Source organism: Ambystoma mexicanum, chromosome 6p (genome assembly GCF_040938575.1).
Source record: "Ambystoma mexicanum isolate Mex_15411 chromosome 6p, UKY_AmexF1_1, whole genome shotgun sequence".
Lineage (NCBI taxonomy): Eukaryota > Metazoa > Chordata > Amphibia > Caudata > Ambystomatidae > Ambystoma > Ambystoma mexicanum.
The window spans coordinates 1,117,238,799-1,117,261,170 of NC_090935.1; the positions used below are offsets into that span (position 1 = coordinate 1,117,238,799).

The following is a 22,372-nucleotide window of genomic DNA, read 5'->3' on the forward strand; positions in this document are numbered from 1 at the left end:
CAACTGAGGCTTGGAGTATAGTGATGCTGCAGCGTTCACTGAGGAGTGTGGGTGAGGATGGATCGACAGCAAGAGTGTATCCCCCTCCATCTGCCTGTACTTTGCTTCCAGGTGTCGATTGACAGGCTGGACCGAGTGGGGCTTGAGCCAACCCTTCTTGGCCAGGGAGACTACATCGGTTTGCAGTGGAATCCCCGTTTTGGCAGAAGGACGTTGGATGAGGACTTCAACCAGAACCCCCTCTGCCAGCTGCTCAACCTCGAGTTGGGTGTTGTAGGCCCAGGTACTCTGCAAGCCCTGCAAGACGTGCCCAGTCAAGGTTACATAAGACAAGCATTACTTACCGTAATAGCATTTCCGATGATTGTATCTGCTTAGATTCACATGCTGTGCATATGTCCGATATCCAGTGGTAACCGCAGAGTATTGCATCTTGTCTTTCGAGGATCGAAAGGGGACGTCGGCATAGGCATGCCTGTAACACTATCACGATGTGTAGTGTACCCAAAATTCCTCAGGCGCCGAGGTCCCTCCGAGTGTATTTGTTCTGCCATGAGGGAGCCCATGGCTAACGTGAGTGAATACATAAAAGAGAGAAAGTAGTAAGACGTCCATGTCCCTTCCACCCGAGCAGTTAGGAAAAGTGGGCACATGTGAATCTAAGCAGATACAACCATCATAAATGCTTTTACGGTAAGTAATGCATGTGTTCTGAAGCTTGTTAATCTGCTTAGAATCACATGCTGTGCATAGACTAGCGAGCAGTACCCGGAGTGGAGGTGGGTTGTGAGAAGGAACAGTAGTGAAATGATGTTTTAGTACTGCTTGTCCCACCTGAGAATCAGACCTAGAATGAGTGTCTAGGCAGTAGTGTTTTGTAAATGTGTGTAGAGAACTCCAGGTAGCCGCTTTGCAAATGGACTCTAGGGGAACATTTGCAATGAATGCTATGGAAAGCCCCAGTGCCTAGAGTAGAATGTGCTCTAGGCTTGAAGGGCAGTTCTCGCTTAGCAAGAGTGTAACCGAGTGATGCATTTGACAATCCACCTTGAGATTGCTTATTAAGAAACACCATCTCCTTCTCTAGCAGCTGCCACTGAAACAAAAAAATGTTTAGTCTTTCTCAGTGGTTTAGTTCTTTCCAGGTAAAACAGGACTGCCCTGCGCACATTTAATGTGTGTAGGCTTCTTTCGGCCATGTTAGTGGGGTTGTGGAAGAAAGTAGGTAGTTCTATTGATTGATTAACATGGAACTTGGAAATAAATGTAGGCGCAAATCGAGGGCGAGTGTGCAGAACTACCTTATCTCTGAACTGTAACAAAAGGGTCTAGAACTGAGGGCCTGTAGTTCACCAACCCTTCTTATAGAAGTGATAGCCACTAGAAAGGCCGTCTTATAGGTAAGATCTTTGAGACTTGCTCTATGCATAGGTTCAAAAGGGAGACCCCATAAGTCTGGTCAATACCACATTTTAGGTCCCATCAGGGAGCTGGGTTTGAAATTGGGGGATGAATCCTCTTAGCCCCGTCCATAAAAGCCTTAATAACTGGTATTTTCCACCACAGCACCTTCTGTTGGGAAGTAGTGTAGACAGAGAGCAGCTAAGTGAACCTTTAGGGAATAAAACACCAGGCCCAAGTCTAATAAGTGAGTCAGGTACAATACACTGTGAGTAGGAAAGGAGTCAATGGGATTGACGCCCTTGGCATTGCACCAGATAAAGCGTTTCCATTTACTGGAATAGCAATATCGGGTGTTTGTTTTCCTCGCTGCCCTAAGTATGTCCATGCATCTCTGAGGGAGGTGAAGGTGTCCAAACTCAGACCTCAGGAGCCAGGCCGCTAAATTCAGAGTTTGCAGGCATGGGTGCAGTGTTTCTCCCCTGTCCTGAGACAACATGCTGTACGGGCAGGGCAGTTTCATACAAGGGGAGAGGGACATCTCCATCAGACGAAAGAACCAGGGTTGGCGGGCCCACATGGGGGCCATCAATATCATGGTGACTGGTTCCTGGTGCATCATGTGCACAATCTTGTTGAGTAAGGGAGTCGGGGGGCGTGGGGGAGCATAAACCAATTTCCCTGATCATCTTATCACGAGCCTGTTCCCCTTGGAGCGGTTCTGTGGGTACCTGGAAGCGTAATCTTGGCATTGAGCGTACTCCAGAGTTGCGAACAAGTCGATCTCTGGGAAGCCCCATTCTGCGAAAACATTGGAGACATTGGGGCTCATCACGACTTCAGCGGTAAGCCTTAAATTCAGCGGTAGCGCTATTACTGCCGGATTTAAGGGTCTGCCGAATCAGGGCTTCGGCAGATTTCGCCCCAGCTCTGAGCTGGGGGGAAATCCGCTGAAAATTCGCGCTATTACCGCCGGCGGGAAATCCGCCGGTGATAAGAGCGCGAAGATTCCCCATTGAGCCCAATGGGGAATGGGGCATTCCCGAATGGGCTCAGTGGGGAATGGGGACTTACATTACTGCCAAACTCGTGATCCGGCGCTATTAGCACCGGGGAGTTCGGCGGTAGGGCTAATACCGTCCGCGCTAATAGCGTTACCGTTACCGCCCAAGTCGTGATGAGGCCCATTGTCTTCGTGTAGTCGCCATTCTTACTCTACGGGCAGTGGGAAATCTCTGCTGAGCACGTCTACCAGAAGATTGATTCGTAGGACTCCCCTGTTAGTCGCCAGGGTAACAGTAAACCGAGATGGATAGTCTGTGCAGGTGTGCTGCCGCTACTGTCAGTACCTTTGTAAACCCCTTCGGTGCAAAGGCAATGCTGAAGGGGTGTACCCTGAACTGATAGCACTTGTCCTCTATCATGAACCTTAAGCATTTTCTGTGTGCTGGCAACATTGAAATATGAAATTTGTCTTTCATGTCCAGTGTCGCCATGTAATCCCCCTGTTTCAACAGCAGGATTACTTCCTGTAAAGTGACCATACGAAACTTTTGAGGTTTGACAAACTTGTTCACTGGGTGCAAGTCTAGCACAGGGCGCATGGTGAGATCCTTTTTGGGTACAAGGAAGTACACTGAATAAATACCCTTGTTTACCTGTAGAATAGGGACAACTTCTATGGCATCCTTTCCTAGAAGAGTCTCCACCTCTTACAGTAGGATTCGCAGGTGGTCCGGCGTCTTGATTTGGCGGTCTAATTAGGGTGGTTGGGCAAATCCTATGCAGTATCTGTGGGCGACCATCTTGAGTACCCACTGGTCTATAGTTATCCCCTCCCGTGCAGTAAGGAAAGATGATACAAGCCCCCCGACCAGGGTGGCATGGGAGGGGACCTGGATCCGAAGGTCATTTCTGACCAGAGGCCAGGGCGCCTCTGGGGTTGGAACCTCGTCCCCTACCTTTCCCACCTAGGACTGGAGTGTCATGTTCTTTCCTGGCTGTTTCAAGTGCATCGTCCACTGCCTTGCCAAACAGGTTGGTCTCCTCAACGGGTATGTTTATCCGGGCTGCTTGGGTCTCCGGCTTGAAACCAGAGTTCCTCAGCCATGCATGTCGCTTGAGCAAGGTACCTTGTGCCAGGGTTTTCCTGCTGTCTCGGCAGCGTCCAGAGTGTTCTTGAGCACATTCTGGTTGACTTGCTTGCCTTCCGAAACGATGGCGGGCAACTTGGTCTGTGTAGGTTCTGGCACTTCCTGAAGGCCTTCTTGCAGCAGGTTCCACAAGAAGTCTGCATAGCTGGCCAATATGGTGGTGTTATTGGCTATTTGGGTGGAAAACATAGCAGCAGTTGTGACCCTCTTTCCCAGTGCATATAGTCTCTTGGACTCCTTATCGGGTGGTGTCTCTCCTGTAGACAGGGGAACACCAGCCTTTTTTCTAGTAGCGGTAACCACTAAAGGATCTGGAGTGGCATGTCCCTTGATGTAGGCAGGGTCGGTCAGAGAAGGAAGAAACAACTTCTCCACCCTAGGGTTCACCGCCCTGGCTTGGGCTGGCGTGAACAAGGAAGGTGCCAATCTCCTCAAAGCGATAACCTGGCTGCCGGAGGTTTTTCTTCGAGTATATCCTCCACAAAATTAGAATCTGGTAAAGCTTCTTGATTGGCAATCTGAAAATGGTCAGCTGCCTTCTTCAAGATGGCGTTAAACGTCATTTGATCATCCACTGGGGAGCCTTGGCGGGTCGGAGTGGAGGGGGGAAATTTATGCACAGGGCATCAGGATCCTGGGTGTGAGTAGGGGACATCCAAGGTTGAGCACCAACCTGATGGCTACCTTCCCAATTGTCCATAAGATCCGCCTGGTCATCCACATTGTAGTTTTCCAGAAAAGTGGCATCCTCATTCTGATCACATGTGTCCATAACATCATCTGTGAAGACAAAAGGTATACTCCTCATGTGGATCCCCCAAGGTCCACATCCAAGGTCCTTTGAAACTTGGATACAGGTGTAGAAGGAAGGTCTTCGAGGTCTCTTTGGGAGCAAGCTTCTCAGAATAAGACACATGTCTCTAATCGGTCCATACAACGCTCAAATTTCTCCCTGGTCCATGAGAAGGAACCAGAGGGTTCCAGAGGGGAAAGGGTTAATCCTTTTCCCAGTGATGTCGAAATTTGTCCTCTAATGTGCCCGACAAAGGCACAGGGCTCTCAGCGTAGTCCTTGCAGGGTTCGGGGTGCGTCTTTCGGCATGTCTCTAGGCCGTTCTTTGTGTTTCGCCGCCTCTTTCAACCGTTCCTTCAGTTTAACTGCCGAGGCAATTCTTGCGATGCTATCGGTAATGCTTGGGGAAACGGGGCGATGTGACGGCTAACCCGGAGGCTGAGCAGTGGATTTCGATGCCACTGGGGCCTTAAGCGGCGTCTGCGCATCCACCTGGTGCGTTTCGACAGCCAAGTGCGTTTTAGTGCTAGCGCCCTTTGTTTTAGATTGCCCAGTCGCAGGCCGCGGCTGCGGGGAAGGCTGCCAATCAAAGATCAGAGGATCCCGTCAGTTTGCGACGTGTCCACTGGCGCTTTGGGACGCCTTGACGGTCCCGCCGAAGCAGAACAATGGGTTGTGCGTTTGGTGTTATGATCGTATACGCCCCTGTCGCTGGGTGTTTTCCCCATAGCGTAACTCGACCGCCGTTAGGTCAATGGCTTCCGACACAGAGGCCTGGTCATTGCTAGTCCCCCCCATCTCTTTCTGCGGGTGCGAAGGCGGGGAAGAAAATTCGGCCTGCGACATGCCGTAGGCCGGCCACCGCTTCAAGCGGTGCTCCTTAAGCGTCTTGGGTCGCAGGAGTTTACAGGCTGCTGCTCGTCTTTCCGCAGATATTTGGCCCTACACGAGGGGCAAAATCTCAATGGCATCTTTTCCATGGCGAAAGACAGGTATAGTGATGAAAGAACCCAGGGAGCAAAGAGGGTGAAAGAGGAAAGGCCTACTTGTATAGAATATGGCCACCCCAACCCCTTTCTCCCTACTGTATAGGCCGGCCAGAAGGCCCGGCCACGTGGACGGCAGCGCCGGCCGGATCAATAGGCATCGAAAGTCCTCAGCAGTCTTCAGCGTCGTACAGGATTCACTGTCCAAGTGATTTAACGGGAATAATGAGTCGATAAATATGACAATAACGCTATCTCTATGTAAGAGTTCCGCATTAGGGCGACCAGTAATCTAGGCGGAAAAAAACAATCTGAGGGACCTCGGCGCGTGAGGCATTTTGGGTACACTACACGTCACATTAGGGATAGTGTTACAGACACCTATGTAGACGTCCCTTTTCCATACTCGAAAGACAAGATGCAATACTCTGCAGTTACCACTGGATGTCGGACCATATGCGCAGCATGTGATTCTAAGCAGATTAACAAGCATCCGAAATAATGCTTCCTTGCTGGGTGGCTCTGGTCATTCACCAATTTCAGTATTTCCTAAAGAAGATCCCCCATTGAGGGAATCAATGATTGGATATTCGTAAACTTTTTATTTGGATCCATGTATACAGGTTGCTGCACCACGAATTTATATAGTTTTACTCTCCCCCCCCCTTCCCTTGCACTTGTGTGATCTGAATGACACCTGGCCTAGTAACATTGTTGTCCGTCTTCCCTCTGTTCCCCCTCCCTTGCCTCGTCGCGCCTTGAAACACTTATATGGCATTTATAACACGCCTATACACATCTATATAATGGTGCCCAGATTCCATCATAGCCAAGTGAAATGAAAAACCAATGTATTTATCTTTATAAACAGTTTGGGCACAGTCTAGTGTCTAATGTGCAGGCCTGTGTGAGAATAGTGTGCTTACTGACTCAAGGGTCCTGCCATCTGGTCATGTCCTGGGAGGTGGAGTCGCTAAACCGTTTGGGGAAACATCAAGTGGGTGGTGGTATCTGCATACTATCATGCGCAATAGATTTTGCACAAATCTTTTGTTAGTTATGCTCCTTTAATAAATCCAGAATGATGAACCCCAATAACTCTCCAGAGGGCAGAGGGGAGGAGTGGATATGTGTTCCCCAGCAGCCCTGCATGATGTGCTCAAACTGCAGAATAGGGCAGATGCTAACCAAAACGTGCACAGGCTGCATATGACAACCTAAACACCCTCACAGCCATCAAAATCCAAAAAGGTCTGCTTTGTCATCTGATCTTGGCTCAGGCTCCAGAGTAAAGGTATTTCTACTTAGAGTCTGCCCATTTAGAAGAATGCTACACTTTGCTAATGAATGAAATTCAAGTTCATATGGTCAGATTCTCCAAACATGGACTACAGCCCTCTCTCCTCAAATGAAAGTGATCCTTTTCCCACACCCATGATTGAGGACTCCCAATTTAACAAAGAACCACCCATTTGAACATACATTCCGGTTCATTACCTGTGTTCCAAAAATAGGATTTAACCTTCCCCGCCCCTGGTACCCACTCCTTCCGTCAACCTCTCCCCCCCCCCCCCACCATCCACTCACCGATTCATTTAAATGGCTGTGCTGCCTACCTAATTCCGATTCCATCTTGCTTTTCCAGACTCCCACCTATTGATCAATGGACAAGGAAAACCAACAAGCAAAAGAAGCCACTCTGCCAGGCCCTGAATATCAGTCATGTTTCCAAATTAAAAAAATACAGACACAAGTCAAAACATTTCAAGTAATGGGGAAAAGTGGTTGCAATTTTACCTTTATTTCAAAGTGTTCACCATCTATTCCAAATGTCTTCATTAAAGGGAGAGCAGTTGCCTTGAGGAGATCCACCTGAGAAGTAATGAAAAAAAGCATTAGCCACACACGTGTACATTTGCAAATCAAGGCCAGCTCCCAATATCCTACTCGGTCTCAGCAAAGTGCAAACCATCGGTCAGGATTTTAGGGAAAGTAGATTATGGTTTGGTACCATAAGGGTTGCTGTTGAAATTCAGGAGATACTAGCTGTGAGGCCTTGGTCACTGGTGGCACAACACCTCTGGGCTCATAAATCGTGGAAATGTACAATGAAGGGCATAGGAGCTTCATAGCCCAGAACACCAGGGAGACCTCCATCTTGCCAGGGATTCTACACAAGTCCAGCCCATGCTCTGTGCCAATAACTGAGGCCATCTGGATTGGACGCGCATGCACTAGGCTCTCAGCTCCAATGTTTACTGTGTTCACTGCTGCTGCTCTCCCCCCCCCCACCAACTCTTTACTGTGCTAAATGGCTGCTCATTGGGCACCCTTAAAGCTCAGTGCCTGTTGCGTTCGTCCAATGGCAGCCAGTAGAACATTAATTTGAGCCTTTAACCTTCACCATGCGACCTCCCGGTCAAGGGTTGCAGGGATAAAATAGGTATTCAAGCTTGTGTGATTATTTTTATTGTGTTGCTTCACAGAATAACTCTGATACCTATATTTGTGCATTCCTTCCAGATGCTGTAGCATTCTCATTCTGGGTGCACTGAAGAACACTTGGCAACATGACCAGGACTTTCTGATAAATCAACAAGGTTCTTGGAACTAAAGAATGGCTACTGCTGGTTTGTCTATTAATGCAGCACAGCAAAACTCTTGCTAACACTCAGTCTTGTATTAACCGCTATGCAGCTGGAATCATGCTGTTAGGTTTATGTCTTTGTTGGACCGCAGGACTTGCGTACCAACACAATGAGTGAATACAGAGCAATTGACCTAACAAAATACGCACTCTCCCTCTAAATAGCAAAATTGAACTATATTCAATCACAGTCTTTTATGATGAGGTATTTCTTTGATAAACATCTCAGCCTGCTTAAATGAAGATCACAGCCATAAAGATCTCAGCCTTCTTTAATAAAGATCTGAGCCGATATGTGTTTCGACTATGAAGTCGTTATAAAGGCTTGCATCCTATAGGTAAATTTGGATTTGAGCATTCGAACATTGTACAAAAACTATTGCACAGTGGGGCAAATGGTTTTGTCTTCGTGGAAAATATGCATCTAATTATATAGCGTTCTAGCTCATTTGAGCAATGTTGGCTTACAGGTCTATATGGGTGCATGTCATTAGCATATTATTTGTATACGGACCGATCTAAATAACTGGGATAAATCCCGAATACCTCATCATAAAAGACTGATTTTCACTGAAGCCATATTGTATCAAAAATAGTTTTGATCTCCATACTGAAACTTACTTCAATAAAGGACCTTGGATACTCATATACTGTTCTTAATTACTAGTTCAAAGTAATTTTTCTCAAACATAATATAGTTCAATTTTACTATTTAGAAGGAGAGCGCGTATTTTGTTAGGTCAATTGCTCTGTATTGACTACCATTTTCTGGATGTTAGCAGGCCTGCCCAGATATTGACCTGAACATGCAGCTCGATCCCTAATAAACTTTATGTCAGTCTGTGTCTAGCGCGCACATCAGGTTCTTGGCCTGCTACTCTCGCTGCTTTACCAACACAATGAAGCTGGGCTCATGCTAACTCAGTGCTGGGAGCAAACAATAGACAGCAAGAAAATTCACTGGATTCCTTGCTTCATTGGGAAACTACAGGTCAGCACTAGTATGAATTGGATGAATTAATACATGTGCCAAAAGGAAGAAAAGAAGAATGTTTTGTGTTACCCAAGACATCTCCATACAATCCAGATCACTTAGCTCCAGCCCTACAGATGAGGGGTGCATCAGCCACTTGTACTCTCTAAAAATAGGCAAATACTCCCCCAAAAAATAAAAATAGGGTGCAAAAATACTCCCAACAAATAGTAAACAGACACTTGGGGCCTTGTGCCCCTGCTTTCATCTAAACAGCTCCACAGATATGTGTGGACCAGTAGTACACACAGAACCAGAGTAGGAAACTGCTATTACTACTGCCGGATGTAAAGAGTAAGAGACATGCATTACTTACCGTAATAGCATTTCTGATGATTATATCTGCTTAGAATCACATGCTGTGCATATAGTCCGACATCTAGTGGTAATTGCAGGGTATTGCATCTTGTCTTTCGAAAATCGAGAGGGGGATGTCAAAATGAGCATGCTTGTTACACTATCCCTAACGTGACGTGTAGTGTACCCAGAATCCCGCACGCGTCTAGGTCCCCCTGGTTGTGTTATTTCTGCCGTGAGGGAGCCTTAGGAGTATCATGAGTACAGAGAGAGAAAGGAGTAAAATGTCTATGTTCGTTCTACTCCAAGCGGGGAGTAAGGGTGGGCGCGCATGTGAATCTAAGCAGATACAATCATCATAAATGCTTTTACGGTAGGTAATGCATGTCTTCTGATGCTTGTGAATCTGCTTATAATCACAAGCTGTGCATAGACTAGCGAGCAATACCCACAGATGGTGGTGGGATGTGTGAATGAACAGTAGTAAAGAGATGTCTTAGTACCGCTTGTCCCACTAGAGAATTAGACCTAGAGTATGTATCCAGGCAGTACCGTTTTGTAAAGGTGTGCACATAACTCCAGGTTGCTGCTTTACAAATGGGCTCGAGAGGAACATTTGCAATGAATGCTATGGAAGCCCCCGTGCCCCGAGTAGAGTGTGCTCTAGGCTTGAAGGGCAGATCTCTCTCTTGGCAAGAGTAACAATGTGATGCAGTTTACGATCCACCTTGAAATTGCCGATTTACGGACCGGATCCCCTTCTCCACCAGCTGCCACTGAAACGAAAAACTGGTTGGTCCAAGTGATTTTGTCTTTTCCAGATAATAGATGAAAGTTCTCCTCACATCAAGCGTGTGGAGACTTGTTTCCGCCACAATAGTGGGGTTCTGGAAAAAAGTGGGTAGTTCTATTGATTGGTTGACATGGAACTTCAAAATAAATTTAGGCGCAAACTGTGGGTGAGCACGCAGGACCACTTTTTCTTTGTGAATCGTGACAAATGGGTCTAGGACTGAAAGAGCCTGTAGTTCACTAACTCTACATATTGAAGTGGCTGCCACCAAGAAGGCGGTTTTGTAAGTGAGAGCCTTAAGACTTGCCTTATGCACAGGTTCCAATGGAGATCCCATTAGTCTAAATAATACCACATTTAGGTCCCATCTGGGAGCTGGGTTGGAGATTGGGGGATGAAGTCTTAACCCCCTCCATGAAAGCCTTGACAACAGGAATTTTCCACCAGGAAACCCTTTTATTAGACGTGGGTGTAAGCCGAAAGTGCCACTAAGTGGACTTTTAAGGAATTGAAAACCAAGCCTGAATCTACAAGTGGGTTAGGTACAGGATCATATGCGTTAGTGAGCATTCAGTAGGATAGATGCTTTTAGAACTGCACCAGATCACAAAGCGTTTCCATTTGCTGGAGTAGCAGTGTCTGGTGTTTGGTTTTCGTGCTTCTTTAAGTATGTCCATGCATCTTTGAGGAAGGTGGATGTGTCTGAACTCTGACTTACGGAACAAGGCTGCTAAGTTGAGCGTTTGCAGGCATGAATGTAGAGTCTCCCCGTTGTCTTGTGACAGCATGTTGTACGGGCTTGGCAGTTTCCTCGCAGGGGAGACTGACATTGTCATCAGATGAGAAAGCCAGGGTTGGCGGGACCACGAGAACCGTCTTGACCGATTCCTGGTACATCCTATGCACTATCTTGTTGAATAGGAGAGTCAGGAGAAAAGCATAAACAAATTTCCCTGACCAGGTTATATAGCCACCGTTCCCCTTGGAGCGGTTCTGCGGGTATCTGGAGGCATAATCTGGGCATTGTGCGTTCTCCAGAGTTGATCTCTGGCAAGCCCCATTCTGCAAAGACGTTGGAGACTATGTCTCAGTGTAATCGCCATTCATACTCTGTGGGTAGAGGGAAGTCTCTGCTGAGCATGTCTGCCAGAAGATTGAGTTCCCCTGGAACGTGTTGAGACGGGAGGAATATCTTGTGTTTGAGAGCCCACTGCCATATGTTCTGAGACAGTCAGTTTAGATAGCCCTGGAGAGTTTGCTTAACCAATGCCCCCCCCCCCCCGTCTGTTCAGGTAATACATGGCCGTGGTGCTGTCCGTGAGGACCAGTAGTGTCTTTCCCTGTAGTTGTGTCTGAAAAACCTTCAGGGATTTGAACACTGCTAACAATTCCAACAGGTTTATGTGGTTGGATGCTACTGCTGGGGACCAAAAGCCGCGCGCCGTGTGATGAAGGGAGTGAGCCCCCGGCACCCTACCCGGTGAGTGATGCGTCCATGGTGAGAGTGTCTTCTATTGGAGGGGTGGTGAAGGTTTTCCCCTGCAAGGAGTGTTCCCTCGACCACCACTGCACAGAAAAAACGAGGACTGCCGAGACAACGACTAGGTCGTCCCATTGTCCGCTGGCCTGACACCATTGGCTGGAGAGCCACTCTTGCATGGGGCGCATGAGCAAATGTGCATGTGGAACTAGATAAATGCAGGATGCCATCATCCCCAACAGTCGCATGGCTTTGAATACGGTCACCTTCGCGATTGGCTACATAATGAGGGATCTGGAACAGAATGTTTTGAACCCTCTCGGAGGGGAAGACTAGGCCGTCCTTGGTCTGAATTAGAGCCCTCAGAAATTGCTTTACTTGGCTGGGGTCTAGGCTGGACGACTTCTTGTTGATGGAGAATCCCATACTGAAGAAGCGATCTACCGTCTTCTAGGTATTTGAAACGCATGTTCCATACAAATCCCCTGTTACTAGCCAGTCATTGAGGTAAGGACAGACAAGGATGAACAGTCTGCTCAGGTGAGCCGTTATTACCGCCAGTACCTTTGTAAACACCCTTGGGGCTGGAGGCAATGCCGAAAGGGAGTACCTTGAACTGATAGTGCTCGTCCTCTATCATGAACTTTTCGGTACTTTCTTTGCGCTGCAACACTGAAATATGAAAGTATGCATCTTTCATGTCCAATGTTGCCATGTAATCCCCCTGGTTGCCAGTCAATTCGTCGAAAAAAATTGGTCGACCAGACAAATGGTCGAAGCAAATTGGTCGAAAACCATTTCGTCGAAATTTTTTTTTTTCTATTTTAACCCTTTTTTTTTTTTTTTTTTTTGGGGGTCCCCCCCAACCCCCCTTTTTTGCCTTAAAAAACCTTTTTTTGCCTAAACGAACACACAAAAAAAAATATATAATTTTAAAAAAAAATTTGACGAAATGGTTTGACGAAATTGCGTCGACCAAATGTCATTCGACCAATTTGAGGTCGACGAATTGACTGGACACCATCCCCCTGTGTTAGCAGTGGCATTATTTCCTGCAATGTTGTAATTCTGAACTTTTGTGGCTTGACAAACTTGTTCGCTGGGCGCAAGTCTAACACAGGGCGCACGGTGAGATCCTTTTTGGGTTCAAGGACGTACACGAAATAAATACCCTTGTTTCTTGAAGGATCTCCACCTCGTGTAGAAGAATTTTCAGATTTTCTGTCGATAGGGGTCTGAATGTTGGTGGACAGTATCAAGGTGGCCGGCTGAACTCTGTACAATAACCGTGGGCAACGGTCTTGAGCACCCACTGGTCTGAAGTGACCCCCTCCCATGGGTGTAGGAAATACCGTGCCCCAACCGGGGAGGCATGGGATGGGACCCAGACTGGCGAGTCATTTTTGAGCGGAGGCCGGGGAGCCTCATCGGGTGGAGTTCCTACCCTGCATTTGCCTCTTCGCTGACCCCTTTGTTGGTATTGACCTGTGGCAGTTGTGCCCTGTCCAGAGGAACATGTTGCACTCCCTGTCCCATACTGGTTGTGGTGGGAATGTGAGAAGGCTTGTCCCCGAAAGGAACAGCGAGAATTATCTCCTCATTGTTGATAGGGCCTTGCTGTAATTTGATTTAGAGACTTAAGAGTCTAATGCTCCTTCTTTGCTATTTCTAAGGCATCATCTACTGCCTTTCCAAACAGATTAGTCTCCTCCACTGGTTTATAAGGGATGTCTGTGTCTCAGGCTTAAAGCCTGAATTTTTTAGCCAGACGTGCCTTTTAAGAAGGGTACCCTGGGCAAGGGCCATGACCCGGACCGCTGTTTCAGCTGCATCTAAGGTGTTCTTCAGGATATTTTGGTTGACCTGTCTCCCTTCCGAGACAACAGCCAGCAAGCGTGACCGTACCGGCTCCGGGACATCTTGTAGGCCCTCCTGATGTAAGTTCCATTGTACGTCACTATAACTTGCCAGCAGTGTAGTGTTATTGGCAATCCTAGTGGAATATGCGGCTGTTGTAGTGATGCACTTTCCGAGGGCATACAAATTTTTACAGTCCTTGTCTGGTGGTGCCTCTGCCGCAGACAACGGCACTCCGGCCAGCTTTCTGGTAGTAGTGACTATAAGGGAGTCTGGATTGACATGGCACCTGATGTACAGAGGGTCTGAAAGTGAGGGGCGAAAAAGCTTTTCTACTCTAGGGTTGACCGTTCTTGTAAGAGATGGGGACAACTATGAGGGTGTGAGGCGCTTCTTGATAGAGTTAAGCCATGGTATCGCCTGACTTGTGGTGGGTTTCTCTTTTAAGATGTCTTCCACAAAGTCTGTGTCCTGTACTGCCTCTTGTTTGACAATTTGAAAATGGTCTACAGCCATCTTTAGGATTGCGTTAAAGTCCATTTGGTCATTAATGGGTGAGGCTTGCCTCGGAGGAGGCGATGAGGGAGGGTCTAGACAAAGGGCGTCTGCATCTGGAGTTGTAGTGGGGGAAAGCCATGGTGCTTCCTCTGCCGGCTGTTCCTGACCCCAGTCTGGGCACTGGTCTGGTGTCTCCTCAAAAGGATTCTCTTCCGGACCATAGGGGTCCTCCTAGAGTTCTTCAGGTTCTGAGAATTCTAAAACCTCTTCCTGGGGAAATATACTCTAATGTAAAGAGTTGGGCAGGAATCCTCCTCCCTAGGTCTTTCTGTGGTAATACATTTCTCAGCGAAGTCAGCAAACTTTGAAAGATTGTCCATATAACCTTCAAACCTAACTCTGGTCCATTGAGATGAACCAGAGGGCCTGAAAGGGGGGGGGGGCTCTAATGGAGGACATAGGTCCTTAGGAGGTCGATATTTATCAGCCATTGCCTTAGAGAGGGGCAGTGACCCTTCTGAATACTCCTGTTGACATTTCGATGCGTCTTTATGTTTATTTGCCGTCGAAACAATGGAAGCGAGACTCTTGCGCTGCTCCTGCGGATCGGGGAGTGTTTGACGTGCCTGTAGGCTTTGTTGAGGTTTGCACCGCCACCAAAACCTTTGGGGCTCATGTGCTTTTAGAAGGCGCGTCCGCGCTCGTGTTGTTTGGTAGAGGGGCCCTTATGGGTATACCCAGACACATACCGTGACAACGGTTGTGGGCAGGGCAGCCGATCATGAGGATCGGTGGGCGTCGTCTAAACCTTCGACGGGCCCATTGACGTCTGTAGCTAACTCGACGTGTCCGTCGAGGAAGCTTGTGGGGTTGTGTGCTTTACCCTTGGGTGTGCCCCTGTCGCCGGAATATTGTCTCCCCAAAGCATCATCGGTGGCCTGGCTGTCGTGGCCGGGGACGGCACTTCGGAAGCTGATGGTTCCGCAGAGGGGTCAATGGCCTCAACATCGGAGCGCCTGCGCCAACGAGGGACCCACTCTCGGCCTGCATGGCGTAGGCCACCCACCGCTTCGTCCACCGACGTTTCAGCGTCTTTGGACGTAAAAGTTGGGAGACTTGCAGGATCACGAGGCAAGCACTTGTTACACCTTCGGTGAGTGTCCTTCCACGGGTATTTGCCATTGCAGGACAGGAAAAACTTAAAAAGGAGTCCTCTCCATAGCCGAGGTGAAAAGCGAAAAGCAAGATCAGAAGGGAAAAGAGGGGGGGGGGGGATGAAGTTCTACAAAGAATCAAACCCCGGGGCCCCACTCTCCCTACTGTATAGGACCGTCCAGAGGGCCGAGGGCACGTGGTCGACAGGGTTGACCGAAGCACCAGGCGTCGAAATGTGTAGTGGTCTTCAGCGGATGTCCAGAAGTAGTCGTCAATGATGAAAGGACGAAGACTAAATTACTGAAGGTCGTGGATAATTAAGTTATATCTTTGCAATGTACGGGCTTCACATAGGACAAACAGCTAGCTGGGTGGAAAAAAAACAATCTGAGGAACATCGACATACGTGGGATTTTGGGTACTACACGTCATGTTAGGGATAGTGTTACAAGCATGCCCATGTCGACATCCCCCTTTCGATTCTCTAAAGACAAGATGCAATACTCTGCGATTACCATTAGCTGTCACAAGAATCAGAAACAGGTATATTTTAATGTGCATGAAAAACTAGGTGCAAAGAAATAATGATTACAAAACCATTTCCAAGTAAACATTTTCACTCGCTTATAAATTACTCCCGTTCGGAAATGGACTTACAATTACAACTCTCCAAAAAATAATTTTGCTTCCCACTTTAAAAAAAGAGGGAGTACATTACTCCCACTTCAAAATCTTATCTGGAGCACTGCCTAACTTGCTTTGTTTTTTTACATTCCCTGAATTGATCCACAACCCTCCTCATTGCCTGCCTTGTGGTGTCCTGATATTTCCACATTCAGGTATTGACAGCAACCAAGGTGAGAGGCATGGGAGAGTAGGGGAAATGGCTGTGTCATATGGCTTCTGTGGCTACATGGAGGGTGTGGCAATCCACACTTACTCTATTCACAATCCTAACGCCATGACAACAAACAAGTTACTTAGCATGGGTAATTGCATTCAAATGCGTACATTGTTCCTCTCTCATAGTACCGCAGTAAAGACTGGCCCGGAATGGCCTCCTCAGTACATATATGGAGCCACCTGTTCCTACTTACATCAGTTAAATTGACTTTTAACTGTTCCACAGAGGCAAGAGAACAATCAAAATTCGAATGACATGGGTTACAAGCGCTTACATAAATATATCCACTTCAAAGACTCGAGGGGGAATGATATGGGAGTGGTCAGGGAGAAGGTGGTATATATTTATATGACAATGCATTACTTACCGTAAAAGCATTTCTGATGGTTGTATCTGCTTAGATTCACATGCTGTGCATAGGTCCGACATCCAGTGGTCACTGCGGAGTATTGCATTTTGTTTTTCGTAGTCGAAAAGGGGACGTCGACAAGGCGTGTCTGTAACACTATCCCTATAGTGACTTGCGTTGTACCCATAATCCCTCACGCGTCGAGGTCCCTCTGTTTGTATTTTTCTGCCCTGAGGGAGCCTTTTAGACGTGAGTGAGTACAGAAAAGAGAGAGATATAGAAAAGGATGTCTATGTTCCTTCCATCCGAGCGGGGAGGAAGGGTGGGCGCATGTGAATCTAAGCAGATACAACCATCAGAAATGCTTTTACTGTAAGTAATGCATTGTCTTCTGATGTTTGTTAATCTGCTTAAAATCATATGCTGTGCTTAGACTAGCGAGCAGTACCCGGAGTTGGCGGTGGGTTATGAGAAGGAACAGTAGAGAAAAGATGTCTTAATACGGCCTGTCCCACCTGGGAGTCAGATCTAGAGTGTGCATCTAGACAGTAGTGTTTTGTAAAGGTGTGCACAGAACTCCAGGTTGCCGCTTTGCAGATGGACTCAAGGGGAACATTTGCAATGAATGCTATGGATGCCCCAGTGCCTCGAGTAGAGTGTGCTCTTGGCTTGAAGGGTAGTTCTCTCTTAGCAAGAGTGTAACAGAGAGTGATGCATTGTACAATCCATCTAGATATAGTGGATTTTGAAACTGCATCTCCTTCTCTTCCTGCTGCCACCGAGACAAAGAACTGATTAATCTTTCTCAGTGGACTAGTTCTTTCCATGTAAAACATGACAGCTCTGCGCACATCAAGTGTATGCAGGCTTTTTTCTCCTAGATTTGAAGGATTTTGTAAGAACGTTGGTAATTCTATAGACTGGTTGACATGGAATTTGGAGATGAATTTCGGTGCGAACCTTGGGTGTGTGCGTAGAACCACTTTATCTTTGTGAACTGTTACAAAGGGGTCTAAAACCGAAAAGGCCTGTAGTTCACTTACTCTCCTAATGGAGGTAATAGCGATTAGGAAAGCAGTCTTAAGAGTGAGATCTTTAAGAGTTGCCTTGTGCATGGGTTCAAAGGGTGACCCCATGAGCCTGGTGAGTACCACATTTAGATCCCAGCCAAGAGCTGGGTTTGCTATTGGAGGGTGTATTCTCTTTACCCCTTCCATGAAGGCTTTGATTACTGGGATCTTCCACCACGATACTTTGAGTTGTGAAGTGGTGTAAGCCGAAAGCGCTGCCAGGTGTACTTTAATAGAATTGAATACTAGACCCGAGTCCAGTAAATGGGTCAGGTACAGAATAATTTGTGTGGGAGAGCAGTCAACAGGGTTGATACTCTTCCCTCTACTTTCTGGCCTCTCTGAGGATGTCCATGCACCTCTGTGGAAGTTGTAAATGTCCAAATTCTATGACCTCAGGAGCCAGGCTGCTAAGTTCATGGTCTGAGGGCATGGGTGCAGTGTCCTGCCCCTGTCTTGTGACAGCATGTTGTACGGGCAGGGCAGTTTCACTGGAGGAGATAGAGACATCTTCAACAAGTGAGCAAACCATGGCTGTCGGGCCCACATAGGGGCCACCAGTATCATGGTAACTTGTTCCTGGTGCATCTTGTGCACTATCTTGTTGAGAAGGGGAGTCGGGGGAAAAGCGTAAACAAATTTCCCTGACCATGGAATCGATAGACCGTTCCCCTTGGACTGGTTCTGGGGGTACCTGGAGGCGTAATCTTGGCATTGAGAGTTTTCCAGAGTTGCGAAAAGGTCTATTTCTGGGAAACCCCACTGTGTGAAGACGTTGAAGACAATGTCTTCTTGTAACCGCCATTCGTACTCTACGGGCAGGGAGAAGTCTCTGCTGAGTTTGTCTGCTAGCAGATTGAGTTCCCCTGGTACATGTTGTGATAGTAGGAACATGTTGTGTTTGAGAGGCCACTTCCAGATGTTCTGGGACAGCTTGGACAGTCCTGGAGAGTGAGTGCCCCCTTGCTTGTTGAGGTAGTACATGGCTGTGGTGCTGTCTGTGAGGACCATCACTGTCTTTCCTTGTAGGTGTTCCTGAAAGGCTTTCAGTGCTTTGAACACCGCTAGTAGTTCCAGCAGGTTTATATGCTTGGATGCTAAGCTCGGAGTCCACGCTCCGTGAGCAGTCTGATGGGATAGGTGAGCCCCCCCATCCTGTAAGGGATGCGTCTGTGGTTAGAGTGGCTTCCACTGCGGGTGTGGCAAAAGGTTTTCTTTTGTCCACCACCGTAGCGAGAGAACCAAGGCCTGCGAGACCACCACTAGATCATCCCATTGTCCGCTCGCCTGACACCACTGGCTGTTGAGCCACTCTTGCATTGGGCGCATGCGCAGGCGCGCGTGAGGTACCAAATAAATACAAGACGCCATCATTCCTAGCAAGCGCATTGCTTTGCGTACCGTCACCTCTCAACCTGCCACATAATGGGGGATCTGAAACAGCATGTTTTGGACCCTCTCGTTGGAGGGGAAGACGAGGCCGTCCTCTGTTCGAATTAGAGCCCCTAGGAATTGTTTGATTTGGCTGGGGTCTAAGCTGGACTTCTTTTCGTTGATGGAGAAGCCCAGTTGGAACAAAAAGTCTACGGTCTTTTGGGTATTGGAGAAGCATGTTTCGTAAGAATCCTCTGTTATGAGCCAGTCGTCGAGGTAAGGGTATACCGGGATGGATAACCTGCGCAGGTGGGCCGCTGCCACTGCCAGTACCTTCGTGAATACCCTTGGTGCAGATGCTATCCCGAAGGGTAGTACTCTGAACTGGTAGTGTTTGTTCTCTATCTTGAACCTGAGGTATTTTCTGTGCGCTGGCAACATTAAAATATGAAAGTATGCATCTTTCATGTCCAGTGTTGTCATGTAATCCCCCTGTGATAACAGTGGGATTACTTCCTGCAAGGTCACCATACGAAACTTTTGGGGTTTGACAAACTTGTTCGCTGGGCGCAGATCTAATACAGGGCGCATGGTTAAGTCCTTTTTGGGTACAAGGAAGTACACTGAATAAATACCTTCTGTTACCCGAGATAGGGGGACAGCCTCTATAGCTTCTTTTTTCAGTAGCTCGTCTACTTCTTGTAGAAGAATGGTGAGGTGTTCCGGTGTCATGCGTCGGTTCCGTGGGGGTCTGTACTTCGGGGAACCGTTGAATTCGATGCAGTATCCGTGGGCTATGGTGGATAATACCCAGCGGTCTGACGATATTCCCTCCCATGCTGAAAGGAACGATGTTAGCCGGCCCCCGACCGGTGATGCATGGGAGGGGACCCGAATCTTCGGGTCATTTGTTGGTATTGGGCGTGGAACCTTTGGGGCTGGAGCCGCAACCTCTTCCCCTGCCACGGCGTTGGCCTCTTTGACTGAACTGGGTGTTGTTACCCTGGTTTGAGGGCCAGTTGGTAGCAGAGTAAAATTGCTGTTGGTTTTGCTGCTGGCGTTGGCCACGAAAGGAGCGTCTATTGTCATAGCCGCGTCTCTTAGGGGGCCTAGAAATTTGGTCAAGAGTTTTTATGGTAGCAAACTCTTTCTTCGCATGTTCTAGGGACTCATCAACTGCTTTCCCAAACAGATGTGTTTCTTCTATGGGCTTATTTATCAGGGAAGCATGGGTTTCCGGATTAAATCCCGAATTGCGCAGCCAGACATGGCGTTTGAGAAGTGTTCCCTGAACCAGGGAACGGCCAGCCGTCTCTGCAGCATCTAAGGAGTTCTTTACGATGCCCTGGTTTACAAGAGTTCCCTCTCAGATTGTAGCTAACAGGCGTGAACGCAGGGGTTCTGGTGCGTCCTCTGCTTCGCTGCGCAGCTTGCTCCACTGTGCATCTGCGTAGCTAGCTAGTAGGGAATTGTTATTTGCAATCCTAGTTGAAAAGGCGGCGGACGTCGTGATTCTCTTCCCAAGTGCGTAGAGCTTTTTGCCCTCTTTGTCAGGTGGTGCCTCACTAGTGGATAGTGGTACCCCTGCTCTTTTCCTTGTATTAATAACTACGAGGGAGTCCGGAATAGAATGGCCTCTGATGTACAACGGGTCAGAGGGCGAAGGGCTGAAGAGCTTTTCTATCCGAGGGTTGACCCCTCTGACTAAGGCAGGATTGGAAAGGGAAGGAGTTATTCTTCTCTTTATAGAAGCCAGGAGCGGAATAGACTAACTAACAGGGGCTTTTTCTTTAATAACTTTCTCTACAAAGTCTATGTCAGGATGAGTCTCCCCTGTTTCTATTTCAAAATGCGCTGCTGCCTTGCGCAATAGTGCATTAAGTGAAGGTTGGTCATCCATGGGAGAGGTGTTTCCAATAGGTGAATCCTTGGGAGGAGAAGGGTGAAAGACATCATGGTCTGAGTGCACTGACGGGGATTGCCAAGGCTGCGAGGTAGCTGTATCTTCTTCGAAAGCTCCTGCACTAGTGTAAGGATCTTCTTCAAACCCCTCTTCCTCATGTTCTTCCTCTCCACCCAAACACTCATTATCCTCCTGGAGGTATTGCTCCTCTTCCGTGGGGTCATATACGTCTGTAGAAGGGGGAAACAGCCTAGGAATTTTGACCCTAGGGTCATCCTGGGGCCATTCTCTTAGTCTTTTGGGTGTGGGTGGGTTTTGGTTTCCCAAAAACCTTTCCATTTTCTCCATACAAGAATGGAGTCTTTCAAGGGTCTCATGGGGGACCCCTGAATAGTCTAGAGGGGGGAAATCAGTGTTTTCACCTTCAAAACGCTTAGACCGCTCCCACAATGTCGAAGAAAGGTTTCCGTCGCCATCTGAAAAGCCCTCCGGTAGTTCCGAAGTGCCCTTAGATGAAAGGGGCAGTTCCTGGATACTCTTATGCTTTTTCAGCGTTTCTATAGCTTTTTGTGCGGTATTCGACGTTTGTTTCGTCGTCCGCTTACGTGTGTCTTCGGAAACAATTCTCACCAGGCTCTCGACAACGAGTTTGTCAGTAGAGGACTCTGATGTCGACGTTGCCTGCGTTACGCGTTGTTCCTCGACGGCTGCTCTATGGAGCGTTACGTCGGATGATTTTGGGGTAGCGCCCGTGTTTGATGAAAGCCCAATCGCTGGTCGCGGCTGCGTTTGCGGGTGGGGCTTGAGACCCTTACGGTCTGAGGTAGACGCCGGAGTGCCCTGCCTCCCCTTCGGCGCTGATGGATCCTTCGTCTTCGACGAAGAAGAGCCGTGGGTTGTGTGCTTAGGCCGATGGGGTCTGTGTGCGTCCTTGTCGCCGGGGTGTTCATCCCCATGAGCAAGGCGTGAGCCGAGCCCGTCGGGGCCGGGGACGGACGTCGAGGAGCGCGAGCGCTCCTTCTGGGGGTTAATGACTTCCGTAACGGACGTCGAGTTATCACCCTCTTCGTCACTTTCTATAACAGCGGCGGCGGGTGAGGAAACTGACTTCGACATAGCGTAGTCCGCCCACCTCTTAACTTTTCGTTCTTTAAGAGTTCTTGGTTTCAAGAGCTTACATGCCGCGCAGCTGTCCTCCTTATGATCGAGGGGCAAGCAACGATTACAGAGCTTGTGTTTGTCCTTCCAAGTGTATTTGCCCCTACAGCGTGGGCAAAACTTAAAAGGTGTCCTCTCCATAGCTGAGGCAATAATAACTGGTGATAACAACCCCAAGGGAAAGATAGGGGAGAAAGAAAGACATTCTCAAAGAGAAGATAAAAGTTCGAACCCCCACTCTCCCTACTGTATGTTGGCCGGCGAGGCCAGGCCACGTGTTCGGCAGCGCCGAAGGATCTCCTCCGTCTCTTCCCCCTCCGTCGAAAACTTGCTCGGCGGAGAAACAGCTTCACAGCTAACGTCGAGGGGAGGGATCTTTAACAATATAATAAGTATAATTAAGGACCAAGGTCCGTAGTAAGTATTTGCAATGTCTCTCTAGGAGCTCCGCGTAAGGCGACCAGAAGCTGGGCGGAAAAAAACAATCTGAGGGACCTCGACGCGTGAGGGATTGTGGGTACA

The 22,372-nt window shown here is 48.1% G+C and overlaps 1 protein-coding gene across 1 annotated transcript in view; it reads right to left on the reverse strand.

Annotated features, from left to right (window-relative positions):
* RCL1 (RNA terminal phosphate cyclase like 1) overlaps window positions 1-22,372 on the reverse strand; it is a 534,592-nt gene that overhangs the window by 358,274 nt on the left and 153,946 nt on the right. The window contains exon 4 of the mRNA XM_069625721.1: window positions 7,130-7,204. Within this exon, the coding sequence (XP_069481822.1) occupies window positions 7,130-7,204 (75 nt within the window). The remainder of the gene's footprint in view (window positions 1-7,129; window positions 7,205-22,372) is intronic.